Source organism: Augochlora pura, chromosome 5 (genome assembly GCF_028453695.1).
Source record: "Augochlora pura isolate Apur16 chromosome 5, APUR_v2.2.1, whole genome shotgun sequence".
Taxonomy (NCBI): Eukaryota; Metazoa; Arthropoda; class Insecta; order Hymenoptera; family Halictidae; genus Augochlora; species Augochlora pura.
This window is the reverse complement of record NC_135776.1, coordinates 14,838,230-14,865,122: the sequence shown is the minus strand read 5'-3', so window position 1 is coordinate 14,865,122 and position 26,893 is coordinate 14,838,230. Positions and strand designations below refer to the sequence as shown.

General features: G+C 41.2%; 1 protein-coding gene across 3 annotated transcripts in view; it reads right to left on the bottom strand.

Annotated features, from left to right (window-relative positions):
- Window positions 1–7,102: 7,102 nt before the first annotated feature.
- LOC144470525 (octopamine receptor beta-1R) overlaps window positions 7,103–26,893 on the bottom strand; it is a 156,243-nt gene continuing 136,452 nt past the window's right edge. For all 3 annotated transcript variants that reach the window (XM_078181794.1, XM_078181792.1, XM_078181793.1), the window contains 2 exons: window positions 20,633–20,744; window positions 7,103–16,353 (listed from right to left, as the gene is read on the bottom strand). In XM_078181794.1, the coding sequence (XP_078037920.1) occupies window positions 16,143–16,353; window positions 20,633–20,744 (323 nt within the window). In that variant the 3' untranslated portion in view covers window positions 7,103–16,142. The remainder of the gene's footprint in view (window positions 16,354–20,632; window positions 20,745–26,893) is intronic.

Here is a 26,893-nt window from a genome sequence, read left to right as displayed (position 1 = left end):
ATAGTAATATCTCACAGAATAGCATTTGTAAGTGTTAAATAGTATTTATGAGTATTAAATAGTACTTATGAGTATTAAATAGTATTTACAAGCATTAAATAGTATTTACAAGTACTAATTAATATTTTCTCGTGACTTAAACATTTAACAAAATAGTATTCCCAAATAGTATTTCATTTTTGCATAATATTCGCTTAAAAATATATTTCAAATATTTCGCTGTTTAAAATGTCACATCGAATTATTTGAAATTTTTCCCCAGCCCAGGAAAGAGATAACCATTTTATATTTCCCGTAATATTGATTTTCTATCGTTCCTCGCCGTCTTATTTGATTTCGAATAAAATCTCTGACGCCGCCGTCAAAGAATGATCGATTTGGCGTGACCCAGCACCAAGGATGGCCATTTACATCGCATTTTCGACATCGATTGTCTTACATCGTGCGACGTATCGAGTGATATTTTACCAGACTCGACGATGACACGCTCCTTTGGATTAGCATAGACAAGGTGTAAGAATAGACACGCCATATCCAAGGTTCTTTACGAGTTCAAAATTCTAGGCCGCCAAAACCCTATATCTCTGTACTGCGGATTTTTATACTAAAAATTGCGAATTAAAATGCCAGAACGTAGTAATCAATAACTGTGATCACCAATGCTTGATCACCTACTTTTCTATGCATACTTTTCGCATTAGTGATCACAGTTATCGATTGATATTTGCACCTCGAGTTCTAATCGATAATCGATAAAAATATAAAATTTCTTTTAAAAATGTTAACAAGCATTTGCCACATACAATAATTCTATAATTTATTATATAAGAAATAAAAGTTCGAAAATATAATAATGAATAATTTTGGTGACTCGAGATAATTGTATTCGATATTTAGATATATTCGTATACTGTCGAATAATGTATCAATTATAAAATTAGCTTTTATGAACAGTTATCCGCGTTGCAATGATTCAATCACGAATCAGCGATGGAGTAAATTCTCCTAGAGAAGGGATCGCAGGGTGCACGGGGTTGACGCACGGTATTCGCCATAGAATCTCGATTATGCGGGACAAAATATTGAGGACCGATTCTGCACATCAATTTTCGCTGACCAGAACGTTCTGCGAATCGCGCGAGCTGGATAAACGCGCGTAACAATGCACGTGTAACAACAGATATCGCGGTTTTGCGCGACATTATCGCGATATGGATGGAATTCCAGCGGAAACTCGATCGCAGCGGATGCACAGGCTTTCGGATCAACAGTGCCACCAGATGCCAAAAATTGTACGTCGAAATAGTCATTTTTTCAACCACGATGCTTACTAGAGTCTCTGGAAAACCACTGCTGCAATTGTCATCGCGTTATATCGCTTTGTTATATTGCTGATTTTCATAGCGTTATAAAAATTTCGTGTCAATCATTGCCATTTTTCAAAAGGAGATTTCCAAATTCTAAAAGCAACAAGTTCGCAAAAATGTGTCCAATCGAACGGTGCTTATTTCCATAAAAGGAAAATTTATTGTGAAAATAAAATATGCAAATATAAAAATATAAAATTATATTAAAAATGAACAATTAGTCTTTCGAACAAACTTATCTAATATTTACAGATTGTACAGCTTATTTCCCATCGATTTAGCTCCAGATGGAGCGATCATACAGAGGTTTTAAGAAGGTCGCACCGTATGAAAAGAAATCGGCAGCTGACACGCGTGTTTCCGGCGGAACGACACTTTAAACGGTCTTTATTCGTCTGCCGCGCGATATCCATCTTCCAAAATACATTTTCGTAAAATCGGAATCGCGCAAGAGAAATATTTCCTCCGGCGGCCCCGTTCTCGCAAGAGCACGGCTCGCCGGGGATTCATGGACTTTTCTTAGGTGCCACCCGGCGCGCTTGTTAAATGTGAATCGAAGTGGAACACGAAACGGAGACAGCGAGTTCGATATCGAAACACCGTTTCGCTTTTACATGCAAACCACGAAAGAAATATCCTGGAATTTCTTGCGACGCCTTCGAAAATATCGTTACAGTAACATCACTCCACCGCGCGGCTGTCGTTGAAATAGAAAAAAACACTTCGCATAGAAGGAATCGCGCGAATACAGCATATGATGTTCGATATTAAACTTGCAAATTAAATAAATCAGTTAACGTTAGTTTAACGCTAAATATACCGAGCCAGTAAAAATGAATTTTGTTGGAATTGTGAAGATATTTTCGTAGGAAGCTGTTTAGTATATTTAGTATAGTCAGTACATTTAATATATTTAGTATAGTTGGTGTAGTTAGTATATTTAATATATTTAACCTTTGGCACTAGAAAGGCTGCCCCAAAAAAAAAATTATTTAAAAAGGTTATTAAAACATTTCATCACAAGACTCAGTTTCATCTGCATAAAATTATTAAAATATATTAATTATATTATAATTACATTATATTATTTTTAATCACAGAACATAAAAATACTGAGGTACGGAAGAATCATTTTCGATTTAGGGTTGCAATATCTTCGATTGCAAAGGGTTAATATATTCAACATATTCAATAAATTTAAACTGGTGTAGACATTTTAATAAAGCAATACCATATAATATTAGTACATCTACTGTTAATTATACAATGACAGTACCACGCTCTTCAAGGCATTGTTGCCTGCAATTTTTGCGAAACGATCAACCCTTTCGGTCCTCGTCCATCGTTGTCCCCGCAACCGCGTTTTTTCCAGTGGATTAAAATCTTATTAGAATCTCGGCGCGCAAGAATCTCCTCGGCTGCATATTTAAAGCTAAACGTAATACTCTCCCGACGTGCAATAATTTTTAAGCGCGTTAGGGAGACGGTGGGAAACACGGTGTCCAGGCTCGCGGCTTAATGTTTTTCATAGGAGGTCTAATAAATTTAACGTCATTCAGGCTTCCTTCCGCCGTATTTTATATCCCCGCGCCGGAAATATTTATAGAAGGAAATCCGACGTTTTTATTTGATACGTCGCCGGCGCGGAATTATTTCGAGCGACACCATCCGCGGTCCCTCTTTTTCGCACGGAAATGAAAACATCAACGGGCGTTCCTTCGTTTCAATTATTGTTCGTAAAAGTGGATTGCTCGAGCTGTCTTTTATCGTTAATTTTGTCAGCTTTATAATAAAGCGATTAATTTTTTAGACTTTTCTAAAATTTCAACGTCGGAGCTCTCGATGTTTTAACATTATTTTTTCCTACCTGACCAAGTCGCCAAGCAGCGTGTAAAAGTAATGTCAGGCGAAGCCTTCGTTTCATCCCTCTGTTGTTTACCCCGGAGAACTTCCAGCCAGTTTTCAATAACATTTTCTTTTTGTTCGGATGTCTCTATTTAACAGGAGCGCGGCTCCCATTGACGGATCACAAGCGACAGGGAACCAACCCTTCGTAGTCGAGGGGTGAGACGAACCTCGGTCCGGATCGACAGGCATATCAATCAATCACTTTCACTTTTTTATTTTTCATCGCGAACAAACAAGCTGTCGCCTTAGGTTGTCATCTTGTCAATTTGGTATTTAATTCGTCGAGTGACAGGCTTGTTTCCCTTGTCCCGGCAAGTGTCATCGAGATTCCCCTCTAGTTTGCTTTCATTCATTACCGTGGAATCGTTGATGGCCTATCGAGATTTGTGTTCAATAATTAATAAATATGATAATGTTTTGCAAACGATGTCTGACATTGTTCTGCGCATCAACAGGAACAAAGAGGCATCCTCGAGTTATTGATAGTTTAAAATAGATATCAATTTATAGAGAAGGTACACTGAGATAGTTATATTATAGTAATTAGATATATTATAGTATAGCGCAATTATAGATATAGGTAATACAGATATAGTACATATTAAAACTAGTATAATATAGCGAGAACAGATATATTATATATATTATATATATTATATATATATATATATATATATTATATAACCGACGATGTAACAGAGGATACTAACTACAAACTATTAAACTAAGAAGAAGCACTCAGCGCAAAAAATTGACGAAGAGATGAAAGATAAAACAATCAAATACAGTCAATTTCCAAGATATATCACAGTCAACAATTTGATTCAATTTCAATTATACTAATAATAAAATTCTTGAAAAATGTGTCGCGCCGTTTTTTTAAAGGACAAGGGTTCTTCGAGAAATGGAAAGCGCAGGATCACTTTTCGTAGCCGTTCGCATTATTCAGATCTCGGTTACATTAGGCGGCGGTTTCGCGTGGGAAAACATTCTTTGCATCGGGAACGTGGTTCGTGCGATCCATTCGAATGGGAATCTTCTAAGGCGATCGTTCCCTTCAATTTGATCTTACTTGACATCGTTGGCGGGACGTTCCTAGTCCGACTCCGCGGCCACTTACTTACCTTCAGCTGTTTGAACACCTCTTTAAGCGGCGTGTACCTCAGAGCCCGGCCCCGAAAGCGGTCCTCTGCAATCTCGTTCTTGGCGGTGACTCGATGGCTCTGAAATCGGATCGATTAACAAACGAAATTGTTAATATTACCCGACGGTTCCGCGAGCCGCACCTGCGTCGAGTTCACTCGGAAACTCGAAAATAACGTTTGCTCTCCGTGACACTTTCTGAAATGTGATTTTTGCTGATCGATATCAATTAAAAATTACTTTGATCGTTTCGAATCCAGTGCACGCATTTCTTTTGATGAGAAATATATGTATATATAATTATTTTATCGCTGCTCCGTCTCGTATCACGGATTGTTTAAGCTTTTACGTCGTTGCTCTGAATATTAGTATGGTTATGTGAAGGTTATGTTAAGATTCGTCCTGCATCCTTTGTAAAACACAGGAGAACATTACTAACGTAAGAAAACATTAAACAAACACCGTCGACATTTTTATTTTATTTTCACCTGAAGGACACTCTTAATCAACTAAAGAAATGTTGCTTAACACTTTACCGACCGATAATTTGTTATCTATTATTGCGATGAAAGTCCTACTGTGAGCTCCAACATTATCATAAAACTTTAAAATATTAAATATTTTTCGCGATTAATAAAATAAATAAAAACGAAATAAATAGATAAAATAAATATTGTCCAGCGTTAATATTATGAGAATATAAAAATATTAACAGACTTAATTGCTCTATAATAATAGAAATGTTCACGACCGATTGACCGATCGGTAAAGTGTTAATTGATAGATTGCGGACTCTGCTGCGAAATAAGAGAAAAAAAAGAACGAAGAGCGTGCCGCGATATTCGGAAATAATTTTTATCCGGTTCGCCCACGCAATCGCGTCGTCGGTTAAACGAAAACAACAAAACTGGTGCAACGATCGTCGGAGATTCCGCTTCCCTTCGCTGCATAATGCAGCGTCTCATTAGCGTGCTGCGGACCTTGATGCAAATCCGCGTTTTCGAGGGCCAATTCACGGGACGCCGGAACGCAGCCGAGTGCTCCCCAGGTCAATATAAATGTTTCTCGTCCGAATATCGAGGCCCCCTATTCATCCGACGGCAACTTTTCCTCCCACCCGGATTCGATTCCGCGACGCGTATCCGCGCGGCGTCCGCTCGTCGGTGTTCGTGTAAATTTCAAGGGCTTCGAGCCGAGAGTTTCGCGGCGTCGAACGTTGTCTCGTGTCGGATGGAAAACCGGCTGAAAAGACGAGAATGTAGGTCATTATCCACTTATTTGACGAGGCGAGGTTGCAGCAGCTCGCGGCTGCCACGGGAAAAAAAAAGAGAGATCCTCCGGTGCGTTTGCTGCACAATAGCGCAATTGCACTCTATTTTCAGAATACTTTCTTCGAATAATAGTTTCTTCGCTATTCATACAACTACCGATCCCCCATTCTGAACGGAGCTTTTCAACGCCTGCCCGCGCGCGCACGAAACGAGTGTTCAACTCGAAATTTCAAAAAAATGATATACCTTGCAGTGTATCGCAAATTATTATTATCTTTCCAGATACCGAAATTTATTCGCGGCGATTGCCATTCTGCAAATATAAGCCAAATCTCATTAACTCCTTGAACGATTTATACTACACATTATCTACGAATTTTTCACTCGATTTCATCAACTGTTCCGACTCGTTATATATTGTTCCTGACATTGGTAATTTTATAAATAATAATTTCCAATCATAATTGTACATCATTCTCATTTAATTCATTTAATTCATTTAATTTGGTTCTCAATTTTACATCCCATTTATGATTGTTTCTCGATCGACACGAACATAATAACGCGATATATTTCAATTTAGAATTCACATTATTCTCATTCATTAAGCCTGCAATAAATAAACGAGCTCTCCGCGTGGTAGAAATTTTCAGAGGATCTCGCAAAAATATTCCATCCTCTTCCGTCACCCCTCCGCAGGCAGGAAGCAATTTCTAAATCGACGAAACTTTTAATTATACCGATCTCCGTATATCACATGGATATTGGGTAGGAAGTAGGTCGTTTGCTCGATTCGGTTAGGGATTAGGTCCGCGTTTGCCCGGTCCGATTCTGCTGAAAGTTTCAAGAGCGGCCCTGTATCCGGGGCTGTCAGCCAGGACGATCCCATCGACACTGCTTAATTGCTTCCGATATAATTCCCTTTTGAAAATCACGCTCGTCTCGATATCCGCGCGGAATACGTATGTCGATCTGAGTACGCCGTCGGCCGATCGTTATTACCGCGGACAATACGTATGCGACGGATAGAATCGATCGGAAAGTTCGAGCGTGCGTCCGATGGCGAGTCAGTGTGACAGCGCCCCATGACAGCGCGCAACGATTCTCCACCCTTACAAATCCGAAAGAATAACTTCGAAATCGTACGGGCATAGTGCGTCGTCCCATAGATAAAAATAGGAAGATTTTTCTTCTTTGAACACCTTTGATATTTAACACCTTGTCATAAGTTAACGATTGTAATTCGTAATGGAGATTTATAACTTATGATGAGCAGACGAGTATGAATATTATTCCCTTCTTCCAAGTCGTTTAGATTTCAAGTAAATATCGGCGGACTTCCGGCGCCACTGCGCGCGGCATTGCGCGGCGAATGTCGTAAGAAGCAACAGCGGATTCAAGTCGTATGTAGTTTTATTCATTAAAAGTACATACCAGTTGTTCGGAGAAACATTGGAACAGTTATTAACAGAACAGTAAGGTCGTCTGAACGATCTAATTCGTACCGGAACAAATATCAAAAACAGTACAAAAGTGTCTACGTCTGGTTCTGTCTCTGAACGCAAATAAATTACCACGGTTAACAAACTGTCGGTTGAAGATTTCACTTGCGCAGCTAACAAGCCGTCTAGCTTTGTGTTCGACAACTAAAAGTACATTCGACTTCGTCGTTTCCGGGTTCGTTCGGGTAAACCCTTTCTCCCGCCACTCTCCATCGCGGAGATCCGCAGCCCGCGAGCGTTACAAACGGTTCCATCCGCTTCGGATGAACGTCCGTCACGCGTCATCTTACAGGCTAGCTGTACGCCGGCGGCAACACCCGCTACCCGGAGAAAAATTGGCAGGAATCTACTTTCGAGCGGACGCGATCCGTCCGATGTGCACACGCGGTGACCAACCCCTTGACATTTCCACGAACTTCCGTTGCCCGCCTCGTTTACATCGATCATTTTCTTCGTGCCGATGTCGGATATGCTTCGTCGATCACTTATTTACACTCTCTGCGCGCCGGTCTGACGAGCACCGAGAGCACTCCGACATGTGCTCCGATTAATTCCGTGGGCTGTAAAGCAAGGTCGCGATTCCGGCAAATTTTCGTTAATCCGTTATCCGGCGCAATTCGAAGACCAGTTAAATTATAGGAATATATATATCTAGGGCTTTTGTTTCAAGCTTAAACTGATTTATTTGACTTTAATCGAAACATTTCGAATATTGGCGCGGCCAATTCGGCACGGCTCTCTCTCTCTCTCTCTCTCTCTGCAGGAACTTATGAATGCTGGATAAAGAGTCGAAGACGGAAGTCCGTGAAAGGCGCGGTCGACGCGCGTAAATAATACAAATGACGGTGTCCGGATTGCATTCGGTCGCGTTCGACGGGCCGGGTCGCTGACGTAGTCCCGAATAAGAAGACTGAAAACCCCTTGACCCCTTCGACGAGTGCAGTTCAGAAAATTAGCTACAGTAGGCCAGAAAAGTATTGGCACAACCAGCTTTCTTTGAATATCCTTTAAACTGTAAAGTAATCTATTAACATTAACTATGTTTATTAGGGTCTTTTGACACACGTAAATAGTATGTTTACTGAGAAGTCTCAGGTATTTGTTATAAGGAAATAAAGTCAAAAAAACGAAAAATCCAGAGTCAAGAAACAAAAATGATTTCAAAGCGACGCTTTTAACAGAGTAGTCTAACATTTCATCGAAAATTATGCAAAAACTTATCGAATCGATACCTAATCGATTACAGGCCGTAATTAAGGCTAAAGGCATGCGCACCAAATATTAAGTAAGTTTAATTGTACACTTCTGCAGTTGTGTAACATTTGCTCTTGTAGCTATTCGTACGCGTGCCAATACTTTTTTGACTCTGGATTTTTCGTTCTCTTGACTTTATTTCCTTATAACAAATAATCGTGACTTTTCAGTAAACATACTATTTATGTGCATCAATAGACAGTAATAAACACAGTTAATGTTAATAGATTACTTTATAGTTTAAAGATATTCAAAGAAAACTGGTTGTGCCAATACTTTTTTTGACCCACTGTATATAAGACAGCGCATGCGCAGGGAGTTGCTCACAGTGGCGTGGAGCGTTTAGCCAGCGAGCATTGCAATTCTGAACTGCGTACAGAGGCTCCGCGTACGCGCTACGCCACTGTAGTACTCCTTGCACATGCACAGTGTCGCGTAGTTAATTTTTCCGACTAGTTTCCACTGTCACTTCTCGGTAGAAAGAACGGAATCCCCATCGATGACGAGGACTAACCATCATTTCTGGGACAGTTCGACAGTAATTACGCCGCTCTTTTCTGCGTCTGTCTTTCTCTCTCTCTCTCTCTCTCTCTCTCTCTTTCATGTGTGTATATGTGTATAGTACACCTTTAAGCAACACGGAACACGCACGCTACACCAGGTAACATCAGTTACAAAAAACGACGGGCACACGTCCACAGGCACACGCATACGCACAGGCGCGCGCAGAGACGCACACAGGATAGCCGACTCTCGTCGTTCGTTCGTCGCCAACGTATGTACAGTCCTCGGTCATTATTGCTATGGTACATTTATACAGTCTAGACGCGTACAATAGGCCGTACGAATGAAAGTAAAGCGATCGCAGTTTCTCTAGAAAAATTCGAGTCTCTAGCGGCGCGGAGAGAAGCCGCGCTCGGGCTGGAAACGGCGGCCGGGAAGATGGCTGCCCGAGGCCTCGCCGCCGCCGTCTCTTCGTCGACGCTCGCCTTCAAGCGGTTTTCCGCGTTGCATCGACTCGCGTTGCATCGTTTCGTGCATTTCGACGCGTTCGTATTTCTTCGGGTACGAAGGGGGGAGATTCCTTTCGGGGTAGAAGGACTACCGGCGGAGATCTATGGGACATTTTATGGCACAAGTTGGCGAAATTCAATGAACTAGGCTTCGTTAGATACCTGGGATCGTCGTCCATCGTCCTTAACCCGCTGCGCATGATCCATTAGAGATTTATTCTAAAGCGAAACGATGATCGATTCTTTTGTTATTAATGTTTCGGGACGATAGGCTCTTGTATAACAGGTGCTTCGAATTTGTATTTCAGGAACATTGCGCGAAAGGTTTTCTTTTGTAATATGGAGGATATTATTATATTATATTGTACGAAGGCTGTTAAGCAAAAACCTGGAGGTTTCGTGGTATCTACAGCAGTTGCGCGCGAAATTATAATTTTTTGGCGCAAAACTCTTGTCACACGAGAGTCTATTGTGTCAGGGAAATGATTCATGAAGCGTTCATTAACGGGATTATAAGGAAAATCGCGGTACAAAGGTTCGTTCGCATTCGTTTTTACACATACCTAGCGACTTCTGAGGAAACTTAAGAATGATGCACGAATTCCGTTGCTCACTTCGTCTGAAAAATACTCCTTTGTTGTCAAAGAAACCAACAGAGCCGACACGTACTCTCGACTGTTCATTTTTAATAAACACAGAGCGAAATTTAGACCACGGATCTTCATGCGAAATAAAAATTCCGTGCATCGATGCATTCGGTTGCATCGTCGCGTTCAAAGATACAAACTAACATAAATCGTTTTTCGTTTCTTTTTTTTAACAATTTCACCAAGTTCTAAATAAACATCGTTCGATTCTGTCGGTTGATCCAACGTTTTAAATATCGCCTACCTCAGTTTCGTGAACGCAGCCACGCCGCAAATGCGTAAAATCTGCGGTCCGCTTATCACCGGCGGCGATTCTGCACAGTGCTATACTTTTTGTTCCGACTCGAGCACGAAATGAAACGAACTATTGTTCATCCGGTCGTTCTATGGGAAATCGTGTGATTAAACGCGCGAGCGTCGAACGGCACGGAAAATCCGTAGTCGGCTGGAATTCTCCGCTGAACATAATTTCGCGATTTGAAAAGCCGGCGTGTGTGTGGTCGACGATCGCGTGTCGACGCGCGGTTTATTTTTAGTCCGCAGCCCGGCGCTCTTCTCTCGTTAACAATCTCATTGTTAATAAGTATTGCGTTACAGATAATACAGCTTTGTTGTCCTCTAATTACACCTAATTAGCACTGGTTGTTGCCTTTATCCTACGATTATGGTTGACAACGTATGTACAAGGTCAACGCAGTCGAAAATTCTGGCCGCCGTACTTGCCGCCACTTTGCGAAATCGAATTAGAATTCGACGATAAATGAAAATTCAGCAACGAGACCGTCGCAACGAAACAAAACTCTGCACGGTGTTTGAACATCGAAGGGAACAAGATCCGTCTCGCCGTGCGAATTTATTAGCGACAAGCAACGTTAACCAGCGTACCTGCGAAAGAAATCGTGGCTGAAAGGGTTAGAGGCACGTCCGTTTCGGCGCGAGCTGAATTGTCGAGGAACGTAAAAACGTCTGTAAAAACGTCTGCCTGACGGCGAACAAAACAAGGAAATAAGTACAGTGGGACGTGGAAACTCAAGATTCCCCGGTAATAGAATGTTTCACCGAGACGGTCTTGTTCCAGTCAAAGAGTGTCGAGTGCACGGCGTTCAATTAGCCCGGGACGAGGCAGTAATTGAAACCAGAAACACCGACTGGCAGGCAAACAGCGGCCAAAGTCTCGTTTCAACTTCCTCTTCCCGCGAAGTTCGCCGTTCGCGGGGAGGCGTACGCGTTTCCGGCACGTGATACACTGTCGAAATTTGCAATTTCGCGCGTGCCAACGAAAGACAAAGAGATGCGTAGCAGTTTGTGTGTCGTTTTCTCTCTCTCTCTCTCTCTTTCTCCCCCCTCCCCCGTTTCCGGTTGCCGGCGGCCGTCGCCGCCGTTCGTCGCACCGAGCCTCGAAAAATCATTGTTTATTCATCGTCGCGAACTCATTTACGAGCCGCCGGTCGTGCGTGGAATTCTGCGAATCGCCGCGAATCGGGCCCGGGCCCGATTGCACGCGGCCAAATTGCCCGCTTCCGGCTTTCGTTCACCTGTCGCGCCGACTGCCCGCGTCACGGTCGTTTGGAAATTCGCCTTGCTTCGTTCATGCAAGCCTTCTGACGCGCTGACGCGAACGAATTTATTTCATTGCTGAATCGAATAACGCGAGATGCTGTTTTTGGTACGGGAAACAAGGAGGGTGGAATCCGTTGCGACGTTTTGCAAATATTATGCAAGGTATAGAATTTTTATTTGCAGCGACAGTTGCGTTCGTTTGAGATCAATGTAAGATATTTGTATTACTAGTTTCACTTTGAAATTTTTAATAGGATTTTTAACCTCCGCTGTGCTGTATGTTCTGGTAAAAAAAAGTAGCTTTCCCGTGCGGAGAATGTAATTAAAAATTAATTCGATGCAGTTGACAGTCATATATCGAATTATAACAAAGGGAAACGTGTTCTAGAATGTCCAAATTGTATTGTTAAATTTTTGTTTATCCGTAGTATTGTTAGTTCTTGAGTGACGATTCTCTGAAAACTGGACCAAGTCTGTGCGACTCGGTATGACAATTGTTTCGCATAGTAGGCGCGACAGTGGAGGTTAAAACAATCTTCATTCTTCTAAAGACTGGAAGAAGAATGGAAGACTAAATGTAGTCGAATATTCAGCATTTGACTAAACATAGTCACGCGATAGATATAAATTCTCTTTCTCCCCTAAGAGTCGAGAAGGTTCTAGTCGTGATCGCGGAGCGAGTGGCAAGGGAAAGGGTTGCATTGAGAATTTCGCAAGGTAATGCGAGCGGAGAAAGATGGAACCGGATCGAGAGAAGGATTTCGAGAGTGCATGATCGAAACAGCGATCACGAGCGATTTTCCATAAACGTGAACGATTCGGAATTCCAGCGAATCGCCCGACCGGAAGCCGGTCGGTCAAAGAGATCGACCGTAACGAGGGGACTGATTGCAATCCACGGGCAGGAAGTTCCTAGGAAGGGCTTAATTCGAGTCCAGAAATGCATAAAATCAGTCTCAAATGCCGTTGCACTCGTTAGACACCGAACGGTTGGCAAAACTTGCAGGGCACGGCGTTCGCCATCCTGCAGATTAATTATCGCGTCCCTCTAATAAATCATCCAGGCGAAAACGATCGATCGAGCATGATCGAGCATGATCGATTTTATCAGGAGAGGGCAGCGCGAATCGTGCGTTCCGTGATGCGCTCGGCCGACGAGCTCGTTCTGTGCGATTTAGGCGACCGATCGAAATTCGGTCACGCCAATGCGAGGACAAGATTTTCCGGCACTCGTCGGTGCGAGCGATTTTCCTTTTGGATTTCCCGTGACGGCGCTGAATTTGAATCGTCGCTCCCCAGAAATTTAGAATTTCGGTGACAGGATACGGAAACGCTTTCCCGGCTTTCTTCGAACGAAAATTTTTCGACGATTAAATAAATAGTCAGCTTCATGGGTAAGTTAGAAAAATAGAAACGTTCTTTACGCATCTTTATGCATTTACGCAATGATCTTTACGTTTATAATGTCGAGAAATAATTTAAAATCGTACGAAAAATCAGTGTTGATTTTCATGGAACGATCGACGTTTCCGTAAACATTTGAAATATATTTCTGTCGTTCTCACGATTTCATTCGCTTGGAATAATATTTTACAATGTAACGATCCGTATTTTTACAATGCCAGGAAATAATTTCAAACGATACGAAAATCAATGGTGATTTTTATAGAACGATCCACGTTTCCGTAAACGTTCGAAATATATTCTTCTCCTTCTTGCGATTTGAATCACACGGAATAATATTTTAGAATGTCGGCAAATATTTCTTCGTGTCCGTATTGTGCAAACAATATTTTAAAATAGTTGGCACGTCGGATGACGTAGCAATCGTTCACGAATGTTTGCCGACCAACGTCGACGCGAATAATTGTTAATTCTAACGTAGACGTTCAAGTCTGTCGAAAATCTAGTCGTCGTTAAGTGCACGGAACAGAATCGGTGCGGTGATTGCAGAAGGTATAAAGACAGCGGTGTGCAATTTTCCGGGAAAAACGTGAAACGCGTTTCGTCGTTCGACGATGTAAAAACGAAAAAACCGTGCTAGCTGTTCTCGTATGAAATTCGGGTGGGTGGTTGGGGGGTGGGGGGAGATAAAATACGAATTCATAAGATTAAGCTATCTGAACAGACGTTCAATGCATTTCCAAAAATATCGCAGTACATTTTTATTAAAATATAGGTAAAGAGCTCAAAAAATATGTTTGATTCTGAATAAACCGATCTGCACGATTCGTGTTTCCTTATTAATTAGTGTAACAAATATCAGGGATTCGTATCTTTCCTTTTTCAATATCTCTTCCCGAAGCTCGATTCGCGCGTAATTTGTTAATTAACCGAATTATGGCTCTGCAGAAATTTGACCTGTACTTAACCAGTATCTCGATGTCTCGTTCTACTTAAAACCGACTTCAACAAATAAAAATTGCTATTCATGGAAAGCCGATAACAGAATAATCTGTATTTTTACGTACGATGTGCATAAGATATTCGAATAAATCATTCGAATGTACTTCGAAAATTAGACTACATTTGCACGTTAATCATTCATTCGAATATTTTACATGAACGGTATAAAACAATTAATCTTTCCTTTAATCTTCTACAGTTATTTATAAAACATTATTTCAATCTGTAAATTCGCTATGAATTTTATTACAAAGAATTTATTTCAATTTATTTATCGCAAAGAAAATAGGCGAGAAAAGAGCGAATTCGATTTGCCAAAAAAAAAATGAACAAAATCCGCGAAAGGATCAAAATTTGCTTCGGACAAAGTTGAACACTATTGCGAAAGGATTAATTTCGCGAAACCTCTATCGAGTTTGCAGACTGGCCGCCAATGTAGAAAGAGATACGACGAGTTATCGACGCGAGGCGTACGATGTTTCGCGTCCATTGAATTGGAAACGTATGCTGTGTGCACAGGCCTCTAACTGGCTCAGGTCACCGGGAGTTATTAGAAACGGAACTTCGTAAGTCCAGTGATAACGTTAATAGACGAAGAGCCAACTTGCCCCATGAAAGCCGAGAAACCGAAGCAACGTATCCACGTAAGAGCGACTTTCGAGTTTCGAGTCGAGACGCGGCGTAATCGAGTTCGAACTAAGGATCCGTTCTCCGAAGCCGGGAATAATATTCGCCCGAAAATAGAGGAAACTCCGAACGGAGTCCGGACGTCTCATTAAAATCAAAATTCCACGATCGGTGTCCGGTAATTTCCCCTTTGATCGGGCACATCGATCGCGGGCGAACCCCGCGAGAAAGCACGCTGGCGCACAACAAGCTCCCGCGAGCGCAAAAAACCGGTGATTAAAATTTTGCTATCTTCGAGCAGCCGCTTAATTAAGCAGCGAATCAAACCTCCCCCATGGCGAGAAGCCAATTAAGGAAAGCAACGAGCCGATTATTAATTCCAGAGGCGGGTAGGTGACTGCGTCCCGCGGCGTAGCTCTCTTAATACCGTGTGCGCGGCTAATTTCCCCGCGAGAAGTTGCTCCGACGAAAAAAAGCTCCGGAGAAAGGATTTGCCGCTCGGAAGGAGTGCCGGCGAGCTGCTTAATTGGAAGCCTGGCTCGTCCTTTGACGAGCTCGATCCTGCTCGACCAATCGATTAATGAGCGACCGATGTTCTACGAGCGCGTGGAACGTCACGGTTCGCGGTACTCTTCCGAAGCAATTCACGGAGCCACCCGCGCCTCCCCAATAATCTGACACGATCGTTGCTATTGCTTCTGATTGAACAATTCGTCGAAGACCTTGGAGGACGAATCTCGAGAGGTCCCGAACTATGGGAACCGTTTCCCGTTACAAGTGTCTACGAAGAAGCTCGCTAAGGGGGCTTTAAGTAACTATCGCCGCGCCGGAGTCCTCTGGCCACTCAGGACTTCCGGTTCGGACCACGGCCGCCATCTTGGGTTCCAGGTGTCCGTCGCCGTCGCGCGACTCTGCGGACAATCACGGAGCCCGACGAGAGTGGGAGCGATTCTAAACTTAGAGTTAAGGTGACTGCTCCTCGAGGTTGCCGCCTAGTGTCTCCTAGACTCTCAGCTACTATACTTTACACCGAGCTAACAGCGATTAAACGAGAACTCTAGCGATTTGGCTGGCGTCGTTCTTCTCGGCCCCTTTCTCGTGTTAGGCTACGTTTGTGCGCGACAGTGCGATAATAGTCGATCGAGGAGACCGTGACTGGGTCCGTTCTCGTCGGGCCCCGGTCGAGAGCCGTCGACGGCCGTCGTGTAAAAATGTTTCGCGGCAACGGGAACGCGGCGAGATCGCCGGATGCGATCCCGACCAGTTTGACACACGCTGTCTCAGGCGAGCCGGTGAAAGCAACTGCAGGCTAGAGCCGTGACCTGACCCCGAGCAGCTCGACAATCGTTCGGTCAACGAGTCGATACCAAATCCCCTCTCGTGCGTGGATATCGAGCAATGCGGCTGGTTCTCTAGGTGCAACTGTTCACGGGGGTTTCTCTCGCTAGACGAACTGCGACGGCGTCTTCCAACAGCTCGCGCAGCAGGGCAGCGCGCTCTTCAGGGTGTCCTTGAACGCCTCGCGGAAGTCGCGGTTGAAGTACGCGTAGATCAGTGGATTCAGGGCACTGTTGAAGTAACCTATCCAGAAGAGGACGGACACCACTGTGTCGGGACAGTAGCAGGACTCGCCGCAGAGGGATGTCGTTAGGTACCTGGAAAAGACAAGCGAGAGTATCATCGATCACGAATTTGATTGGCTTGTCGTTTGCCAGTTTCACGTGAAATTAGAGGATATATTTGGTTGTTCGGAAAGTAATTTCGTTTTCCCCAAGAAAAGACTTAATTTTTTCACAGTCAACTTCACGCTTAAGCTGCATAATCATTATATATTTGGACAACTGATATAGTAAGTCTTGTTAGCTAAAAATTTTGTTCGATTCTTTGCAATAGTTTTTGTTTAGTAATCTATTGTGTTTCATTTCCAGCAAGAAACAAACGAAACGACTTTCCGAACGACCTAATATAATACATGTGACAATGTTTTCGTCGCAAAACGATTCTAGAATGTCGAAGTGTTGTAGAAGCGATTTAGTATCGAATTTCAAATGATTTCACATCTTAGTAGCAGAACTAAGAGCTAGACTTTACCAAAGGGGATTCTATTTGTCCGACTTTTCGATGTATATTTAAGTAGATTTTATTGGGGGTGAGTCCAGTAATCGAAGTTCTAAAAGGAATTCACTAGTTAAAAAGTTATTCTCGTAATCCCGGCTTATAGCTTTAGGTGGTTATCGCGAAATGACGCGCGTAACTTTTTAACCGATCAATTCCTAGATTCAGGACCTCGATCTTTGGATTTCTCTTATCAAGAGCCATCAGAACACGCGCTGAAAAGTCGAACAAATATAGTCCCCAAGGTAAAGTTTAGCTCGAGAGGCATAACCTAACAATGTTCCATAGACAAGATGAAATCAATGCTGCGATCACAGTTTATTTATGCAATGCCATCGAGCTTGAGTCACGGTAAACGACAAAATAAAAGAAATGACTTTGTTGCAAACGCCTGTCACTGTTAGCTGCTCTCTCTGCAGATGCAGGGGGCATTGCAGTTTTAATAAACAATAGGAATGTCTCTGCGACGCAGTCGACTTTCATTATGTTCTCCTACGAAGATATTAGCAAATGCTGGCAGCGTTACCGAATTTTTGCGAACGCGCAGGACACCGCCGCCATCTTGGGCACAGTTTCCGCGACGGAAGTCGGCGGGCAACTTGCGCTATTAATTCCGTTTTATGAGCAATCCGTGCGCGTTGCATCGGCGGGATATCAGCGAACGTCACCGGAAACATTCACGCTGACTAATATCCATATTTTCGGTCACTGCGCAAAAGTTATTTATTTTGAAGGCGACGACGGAGGTTTCGAAACGTCCTGCGGTCCAGAAATCTCTGTCCACACGGCGCGACGGCTAATCGAGCAGCGCTGCCATGATTTGTGGCAACGGTCGAACGTGCTCGCATATGTCCGCGTCTGCACAATAACGCTCGTCACGGCGAGCATGCTTGCAAATCATTCAAAGTCTCTGTTTGTTTATGCGCTCGGTTAAATCCGGATTCGTTCGATGCACTCGCAAAATTCGCGATACGGTTGCACTTCCGAGAGCAAACATCCGTTTACACAAATATTGTTGCCGCGCGAATGTTCTCTGTCGCGTCGCTGGAATAATGTGATTATTGCTAAATCAGCTGATTTTACCCGCGCGGATCGGCTCGTTATTAATATTTATCAATGGAAATTTTTGCGCGGATGTTCACCCTTGTACTTGCGCAAGCGAAGCGATGAATTGAACAGATCGGGTTAAATTTCGTCGGTTCACAGATTTTTCATTTAGAATCGATTCCTTTATATTTTGCGCTTGGACGTAATCTTTTTGCAGGACGTATTTTTGCAAGTAAAATGAACAGATTAGTATTCGTTTTCGTAGATATAATACGACATCTTCCACTCAATTTTTGCGTGAAATACTAATTCATAAACACGCTTATTTATAAAATAATGCCTTCATGAGAAATAATTAATTATCGAAAATTGCAATAATCGCTTATAAAGAGTGACATTCGGTTATTATTTTAGCTTAATACGATTTTTATTTGAAATAATTATAAATATGTAAATAGAATTTCTGAAAGGGTGAACTTCGCTGATTTTAAGTACGAGGCAGAATTAGAAATTAGTCTTTTCGTAAATATAGTCTCGTAGCCTCTTTTTATATAAACAGCATGTTCAGTGCAGTTTATATAAATACTATGTTCAGTAGCATGAAAGTGTTTTCTTGAGTATTCGTGCAATTTTAGCATTTCGTTGAAATCAACGGAAGCCAAGTGGGCAACATATGGGACGTAGAAGCGTCATCGATCTTTTCAATGCCATTCCAACCGTCATAACTTTACATAACCATGTGCATGAAATTAAGTTGACTTTCTTTCAACGAAGCACATACACGGGAACGTGTCAATACGTGCACCGGCGAAGTGCGCGTTCGATATTTTCCATTGAATGCACATGGAAAAACATTGTTACCATTGTAACCTTTAACGATTGCATAATATTATCTTTTTCATAAATAAGTAACGACATCTTAGTTCTCTTAAAATCACGACTATTCTAAGTACAACAAAAAGGATAACCAATTGAAAAATTATTCAGCCCTCACCCCCGTAATATTCACGAATCCTTTATTAATATTGAAAAGGACTTCACCTAATGAAACAAAATTGATGGAAAAACAAGAAAGAAAAAAGATTTATCCTTACTATAAAAACTAACCCGTGAAGGGGTTAAAATCGTACACCTCGAACTGTTCAAAGGTGTAGGGATACTTTTGTGGATCATCATGGGTGCCATGAAATTTACACGACCATGTCTAAATTGCGATTCGCAACTCCGGAGTTCTGCTTGTTAGCGAAATTAGTTTCACCGCTCCATTTCGTCTAACGGAGACGAAGTTGTCCGATCTGGTCGCAAAAATGACCGAGCGTTATCTCCGAGCGGGCTGCTCGTAGCTTTGGATTCTCATTAAGAGGCAATGCCTCGCAACTTCTGTCTGTCGTATTATGCGAGCAATAAGGAGCGCGCGGGCGCGCTATTTCCCGGGAAGCTGCGACCGCATTGCTTAGCCAAGCAAATAGTTAGACTGCGAGCCGGGGGAGAGGCCGCCGAGCCCTCGCAGCATACTCCGCGGGATGCACTCAGCTTTGCATTAATAAAACATGCGGCTGGCTCAGCTTTCGCGAGTATTCACCGACTCGGGGAACTTGGCGTCGATGAAACGAAAGCTCCGAACAGGTTGCGCCGTGCTCCCTGATATATCGCGCGAACACGCGGCGTTCTGCCTCCGGTTTCCCCGTTTTCTTTCTCTTTCGTCTTTTTAACGGAAAATCGTCGACCCCGGTTTCGCAGTCGCCGATGAAAAAGCCGACGGGAAACGAGCGGGAAAACCACACCGCCGCGCGACGCGATCCAAGACGACGCGTTTTTCTTCCGCCGACGGATCTCTGCGAAATCAGTTATTCTTTTAACGAGCAGCCCCCGTCGATGCTCTACGACGCACGCTCGCGTGTACGCGGACAATTGGCTCTTTCGAATGGAACCCGTGAATCTTTTATTCGCGACGGAAATTCCGGGAAACTTAGGAATGTAAATTTCAGAGGAGAATTCCAAGCGCTGGTGTTGCGCGTTTGTAAATATGGTTTCCGTTCAGAAAAGGTTGCATATGGCTCGAAAGTGTGCTAAAGAGTACGAGGAATTGATTTTTGTCGTAAAATAATACTCCGATAATAAATAGAAAGTGTTCGTGGCTGATAATATATAATAAGAACGAGAGTCGTTATACGGATTTCTTTTACATTTATGTAAAATTGAATGGCGAATATACTTTTCATTTGGAAAATGTTTAATCTGCAGCGATATGTTCGATAATAAGTAGAAAGAATAGCTAAATAGTGATAAATAATAAGAACGTTCGCGAGAGTCATCACACGAGTTTCTTCTATTTAAAATAGAATCGTGAATACTTTTCGTTTGAAAAATGTTTTAAGTTGCAGCGATATATACCACTTTTACGTTCGATTTTTCGAAGCGGTTCTTCGAAAACAATTCTTTGACGGAGAAAATTTATCCGTGAAAGAGAGGCTGATCAAGTGCAGGACACGCGATCTTTCATTTGCCGGGCGACTTCTTTGTCCACTAACAATAAGCTGTCCAGGCCATGGTCGACTTTTCCTCTTGAAATTCGCATACAACGTTGGCGTAAGCACGCGACATTTTTGCTCTCAGGCTTCAACGTCCAGCTGATTTGCCGTCCCGCGTACAACACAACAAATGGACGGACGTTTAACGGAAATAATCGGACGAGAGAGAAACCGTCGTTTAATTGCGGATAAAAATTAGCAACAAACTATGTTCTCGAAACGTAGGATACTCTCTACTTACCAAAGGAAGAATGGTAGCCAACAAAGGAGGAACGCCCCCATTATTATTCCGAGCGTCCTCGCTGCTTTGTGTTCGGCCCTCCAACTTTTCGTTTGCTGTCGTATGGAAGTACCTGAAAAATAAAAATTTATGGTAGCGACATGGTAGTGAAACGACGGGGAACTTTGCGCTATTTGTCGCTCGCAACTTTGCAACGCGTCTAGCCGGGTTCTATTGTAGACATTGTTCAATCAGAGTTGATGGCTCGGATGAATTTCTATTTTGCAGTAGAATGCTTAACAACTGTTATTTAAATATAGGGATGAATGCAGTCGAAAATATATAATGGACAATAGCTCTATCATTCTTTCAGGGAAATTGTTTTCAAATTAATCAATCTAGCTGTAAAAGAATAGCGCAAGGGATAACTTGCTACATCTTCCATAAAATTCGATTTATTTTATTATTTATAGTTCTATCAATAGGAAGAACAAGCGTTGACGGAGTTATTATTAACCCTTTGCACTCGAAGCCATTTTAACTATGAAACTAAAATAATATTTTTTCTATTTCATAGAATTTCATTTTACGTAACAAAGTGAATTTTACACATACAAAATTGAGTCTTGTGAATTGTACAACAGTTACGGTATTAACAATCTTTACGTTTCACTTTGATGATATAAAAGTCACCTTGGGACGCGGTGTAACAATCTTAATGGTGTCTCAGAGTCAGCACTGGGGTGCAAAGGGTTAACACTGGCAATATAATGAGCAGTGACAATTAATTTTCAGCTCGAGGCGAATTCGAGCAGCCACGCGACGCGACTCGGTTTAAACAAAACAGCGTTTGTTGCCGGCTCGATATTTTTAGTTAATTTAACATAACTTTGACATAACCTCGATGTACATTTTCGCTGCGTTCTCCTACGGAGATTATTAATAAAGTTGTATCAATTCTCAAGGTTGTTCGCTGGATCCGCAGAATCGCATTTTGCTAAAACGAATCTGTAATTTGTTCGCATAGTCGTCCATTACCGGACGATATTTCGTTCGTTTAACTGGCGCATTGAATTACAGCGGCGCGCAGATGCCGAGGGAAATTATTCACGGCATATTACGCATTCCGCAACATGATTTTTCCGTTTGTTTCACGTTTTACCCTGGTGTTATTTATTCCGAAGAAAAATGGCCCCGTTATTCAGCCTCGTGATAAGAGTTTCTATTAATATTTCGGTTGTTTATTGCTCTACTACCAAATAGTTTCTTTTGTTTATCAACGCGGACGTGTAAAAAAAGCTGTTGTTTTATCTACGTCGTTTTCTAGTTGTTTTATGTAAACTCACAGACCGTGAAAATCAATTTTTTAAATATTGAAAAGAAGGATTTATTTACGCCAATGGATTACTAAGTAATTAAAAATAATTCTCGAATTAGCCGGAATTTTTGCCAATTATTGTAGGAAAATAAAGTAAATACAACGATTAGCAAAAATTCCGGCTACTTCTAAAAATATTTTTAATTATCGAGAAATAATTATGCGATAAGTACGATATCCGTAATGCATCTAATTTTCTTGAAAGAATTCCTATGTTAATGAAATTAATGATGACCGGCTAAAATTGTTCATTCTAATTCTTGTACAACAACGAACATTACGCAACTCTGTTCCCAACAAGTGAATAATGATCCGTTCTTAAATCTGCTGGTCATTTTTGTTGCAGCTGTACGGAGGGTAGATTATTAATTACGCTATGCAAGATAAAATAACAAAGTCTCCGAATTCATCCCGCGCCATTAATTCACTTCCCAGCGCAGTTAAATTATGTAGCTGCACAGATTAAACAAAGGCTCGCGATACGAACTCGTTACTTCTGTTGGAAGGAGCACCAAAATTCCATTCCATCCAATTGCATTCCCCTTCTCGACGTTTCTTCGCGTCTTCCCGCTTCGTATCATGCCACAGGATTCATTTCAGACTGTAGCATCGTTTTTGTCGAATAGCAGCGCGTTATTAATACATAGTTATTCGTTTATTCAGTATGGAGATTCATTCATATTTATATATAGTTATTCATTCATTTAGTTTAGTATTCTTTCTTTTAGTGTAATTATTCGTTCATTTAGCATAATTATTCAATCATATTTATATACAGCTATTCATCCATTCAAACCTATCCATTCATTTTATTTTGACATCAAATTGAAACATATTATTGTCTCACAAATATTTAAACCTTAAACAAAAATTAATATATATATATACTATTAAGTTTAAGTCCAAGTATTAATTTTACACATATGTGTCATGTCGCTCGAAATTAATTTTCATTGAACGAACACTGACATATAATACTTAAAATTAAGAAGGAAACAGAGATCTCATTAATCCTTTCTTAAAACCTATATATGTATATATATGACATAATAATATCAGAAAATTTCATGTAAAAATAAAAAGATGAATAAACAGCTTGGACTGATGAAAGTAATTAATAGAGCAGAGTGACGACCGCAAAGGATTAACGTTCCCATGCATCCCGTCCGAGGGTTAGTTCTCCGGTGGCCGCGTGTCCGTTTCAGGACACGTCGCTTCCTCGCAGAGATAGCAAATTCATTTTGGCGGGACGATACCGAAGCGCTGTTTAGATAATAGGAAGTGCCAGAATGGGAAGGCAGTCGTTGGAGCGAAAGCTGAAGGGTTCGCGTGATCTGACGCAGTCAGGCAGATTTAGGTTGGTTGGTCGATGCTCACCGGCTTCTCCGTTTTCGTGCAATCGATGCGCTCGTCTATCAAGATGCAAGAAGCGTCTGCCCTACGGCATGCCCGATTTAAGTGTACACACGCAATTAGTTCGCGGCTTATTGAAGACACGGACGAATTCCCTGAACCGGCAACAACAACCACTTCCTCCACCCCCACGACTCTCCGATCAACATCATCTAGGATTTTATCGTTGATCGAGTTCAGTGAACGACACGCTAATCGATAGCTCGTCCTCCTTTAACGTTTCGTTTATTTTTCGATTTCGTTTTTGCTCATTTTCCATCGATTTTTATACTATTTATATATATTTATTTTATTTATTTTATATATTTATTTATTTTGATTCTTTTACACTTTTTGATGCTTGGGCGATCTTGGGTACTTATTGATACATTTTGATATATTTTGGTACACATTTTTTCACTTTAATACTTACTGATATTTATTCATACATTTTCATACTTCTTGACACTCGTTCAGTTATTTTATGTCCTTTCTGACACTTACTTATTCATATGAAAACTTTCTTCGTACTTATTCATACATTTTAATAACTTTTGCATATCAGTTATGACAACATTAAATATCGAAATGGTAAATTGCATGAAAATGTACAGTACAACGATGAATTTCAAACTTGCAAAGTACTGATTTTCATATCCTTTTCATTCGACAGATTCACAAGTCGTTCTGATAATATAAATATGAGATAATTCATTCTTAAGCAGTTCTCCTTTTATGCACATCGCGCAAGCTTTTAAGAGACAAAGGTAATCTATTTCAGACAACTTCCCGGCACAGTTCTCTGTCCCGTAATTCAACATTAAATTCCGTTTTAATGTATTTTGATGCCTTTTATGGTTCTCGTAAAAGGATGGAGTACCTTTTGCACCGACGTCTAAATTTAAATTCTAAGCGACTCTACAACTCCACGTTGAAAGAGTGTCACTCTATTAAACTTGTTTCATCTTTCTCATTTCCTCGTCGAATATACTACAGAATTCATTAGAATTCCCAATTAATTCAAATCATCGCGGCTCTGTGAAGCAAAAATGCTGGTCTGTGAATTATTTTCGCCCGTTTAGTCCGCAGCATCTTTAACCTTTTAGTTACTTGGTATAGTAAAATTTTTCTTTAACAAATATTTTCGTGAATTTTACGGTGAGCTTAAAATTTATGTATCTGTACTTGTGGGGTGGATGTACCAATGATCGTGCTTCCAGATTAGAGACTTATGGAGGAAGAAAAGTTTATGCATAAATTGACAGCTATTGTTATTGATATATTGTAATATTCATATTTTACATTATTAATTTTCCCAAGAACTCTTTTTATCCTCCTCGTTTTAATGTTTATCAAATCGTTATTTTAAAAGATTAACATTCTAAAATGTAAAAGTGTAACACACTTTTCTACATTATTTTCTACATTATTCTCTCGGTTTTCTACAGTGTCGCAAATTATTTTATCTTCCTCGTTTTCTCAGCAAATACAAGTACTTAAAACTTCGCTCACCTTTATACTTTCATCCCTAATTAATTCATATAATCGTGGTAGAAAAACGCTCTCTTAAAAATCCATTTCGCCCCTTCACCTTCAAAGGTCCTTAATCCCTACACCGACCTCTTAATCAACTTAAACAAACGAGGTTCTACAGCGTAAAAATGCTGCTCAATAAATTTCGACCGTCCCTCCGCTTCTTTTCACAGTGTCTGCTCATCCCCTACTAATTACTTAAATAATCCGGATTCCATAATGTAAAATGCTAATTAAGAGACTCGGTGTATCTCCCCGATGGTACTCTTGTACAATAATACGCGTACAGTAGAATCAACTGGTTCAAGTACGATTTTAACATAAATAATACAGTCTAAGGTGATAGAATTTGCTATGTAATATCATTTATTAAATGCAATGGATTATTATAGAATTTTATCATAGAACTTATTATAGAAAGTCCGTCGACATTCTTACAAGCAACAAACAATTCAAAATCGTATATAAAGCATTGTTTAAATTTTCGTTATATTGTTTTCGATAAACAGAGACAAAATAATGCAAAATTTTTGGTTATTAGATAAGTAAGAGTGCATTTCATTTCTACACGATTATAAAATTTCTTAATGACATCTTTTCGTAAGATCAATCATAATTTTTGCAAATACAGTTTTAAACGTTGTCTGATAAATTAGTTCCTGAAATAACTCAAAACAAAACCCAGTGATTTAATTAGCTCTTTAAGAATTTAGTTTCATAGAATTTTAGCAAGCATCTCCACCTGAAAGTGTTTCATAAATGTTTACATATACTTCATTTTACATTCCATGCATTTCAAATTGAGAAAACAGTGTACCAGTCAATGGTTTCCTCAGACAAACGAGGTCCTACAACGTTAAAGTGCCGCTCAATCAATTTCGTGGAACGCTCTCGTCCACTTTGAAAATTCGCTCACCCCGCGCTGATAGCCGTAATTAATTCGAATAATCGAAGTCCTACGGTACAGCGGGAAACCCCGGGGAAAATTGCGCTGCTAGAAAGCCGCGGGGAGCTGTTCTCCTCAATTGCCAGTTAAACGAAGTGTGCTCGGTGACCACATTTCTAGAACCACCCCCTTAAAAGACGCAACTCGGCTAATATTGCAAAAGTATAAACTAAAATATTTTAATTGCCATACAAAAATATACTAATTATTCTCAAAAATACATTAATTACCCTAAATAAATATCACCCTAAAAAGGTATATTAACCCCTTGCGGTACTTTAATGAGTCAGACGGAGATTTCTATTAAAATATTACATACATTAAGTATGACTGTTATTCCGTTCTTTTAAGTCGAAATAAAATGCTGTCCACTCGCGATCAATATTTAATCGTTCTAGTAAACATAGACATACGATAAATATAAATTTTCTTCTACTTCCAAGAAATTATTATAATCGGACAGGTACGTGCTCGCCATTCGTAACTACGAAGAAAACGGTACGGCAAGGGGTTAATTACCCTAAAAAGATATATCAACCATCCTATAATCACAGAAATGTTTACGACCGGATAGCCGGTCGGTAAAGGGTTAATATCAAGATTAAAAATAAACTAGCTCTCATTGGAAGAAGAGTGAACGCTGCATCGTGAACAATATCCACCGTACATTCGTTCGCGGCACTTTTGTAATCGACTTTTGTCCGGCGTCTCGCAGCATCTCGCGGCGACCTAAAAAATTGACCGTCGGGAAATAGGACTCGCGTGCCGATGGAAAAACGAACACCTGTCCTCCCTCTTTCCCCGCGAAGTTGCCGGGCTCGAGGGGGGTTAAAACTTTATGATACTCCAGTTGTTTCGGAGTCCCCGAGGCGCGGCGGCAGAGAAGCACCGGGCAGGGATTGCGAAAAACGCGGCTGGAACTTTCTCGCTAAGCGGATACGGAACTTTTTAATGGGAATAAGAAGCGGTTCTTGCCCGTAGCTGGCAATAGAGGTCACGTGAACCGGGGACATGTTATCCCTCGGACCAACCG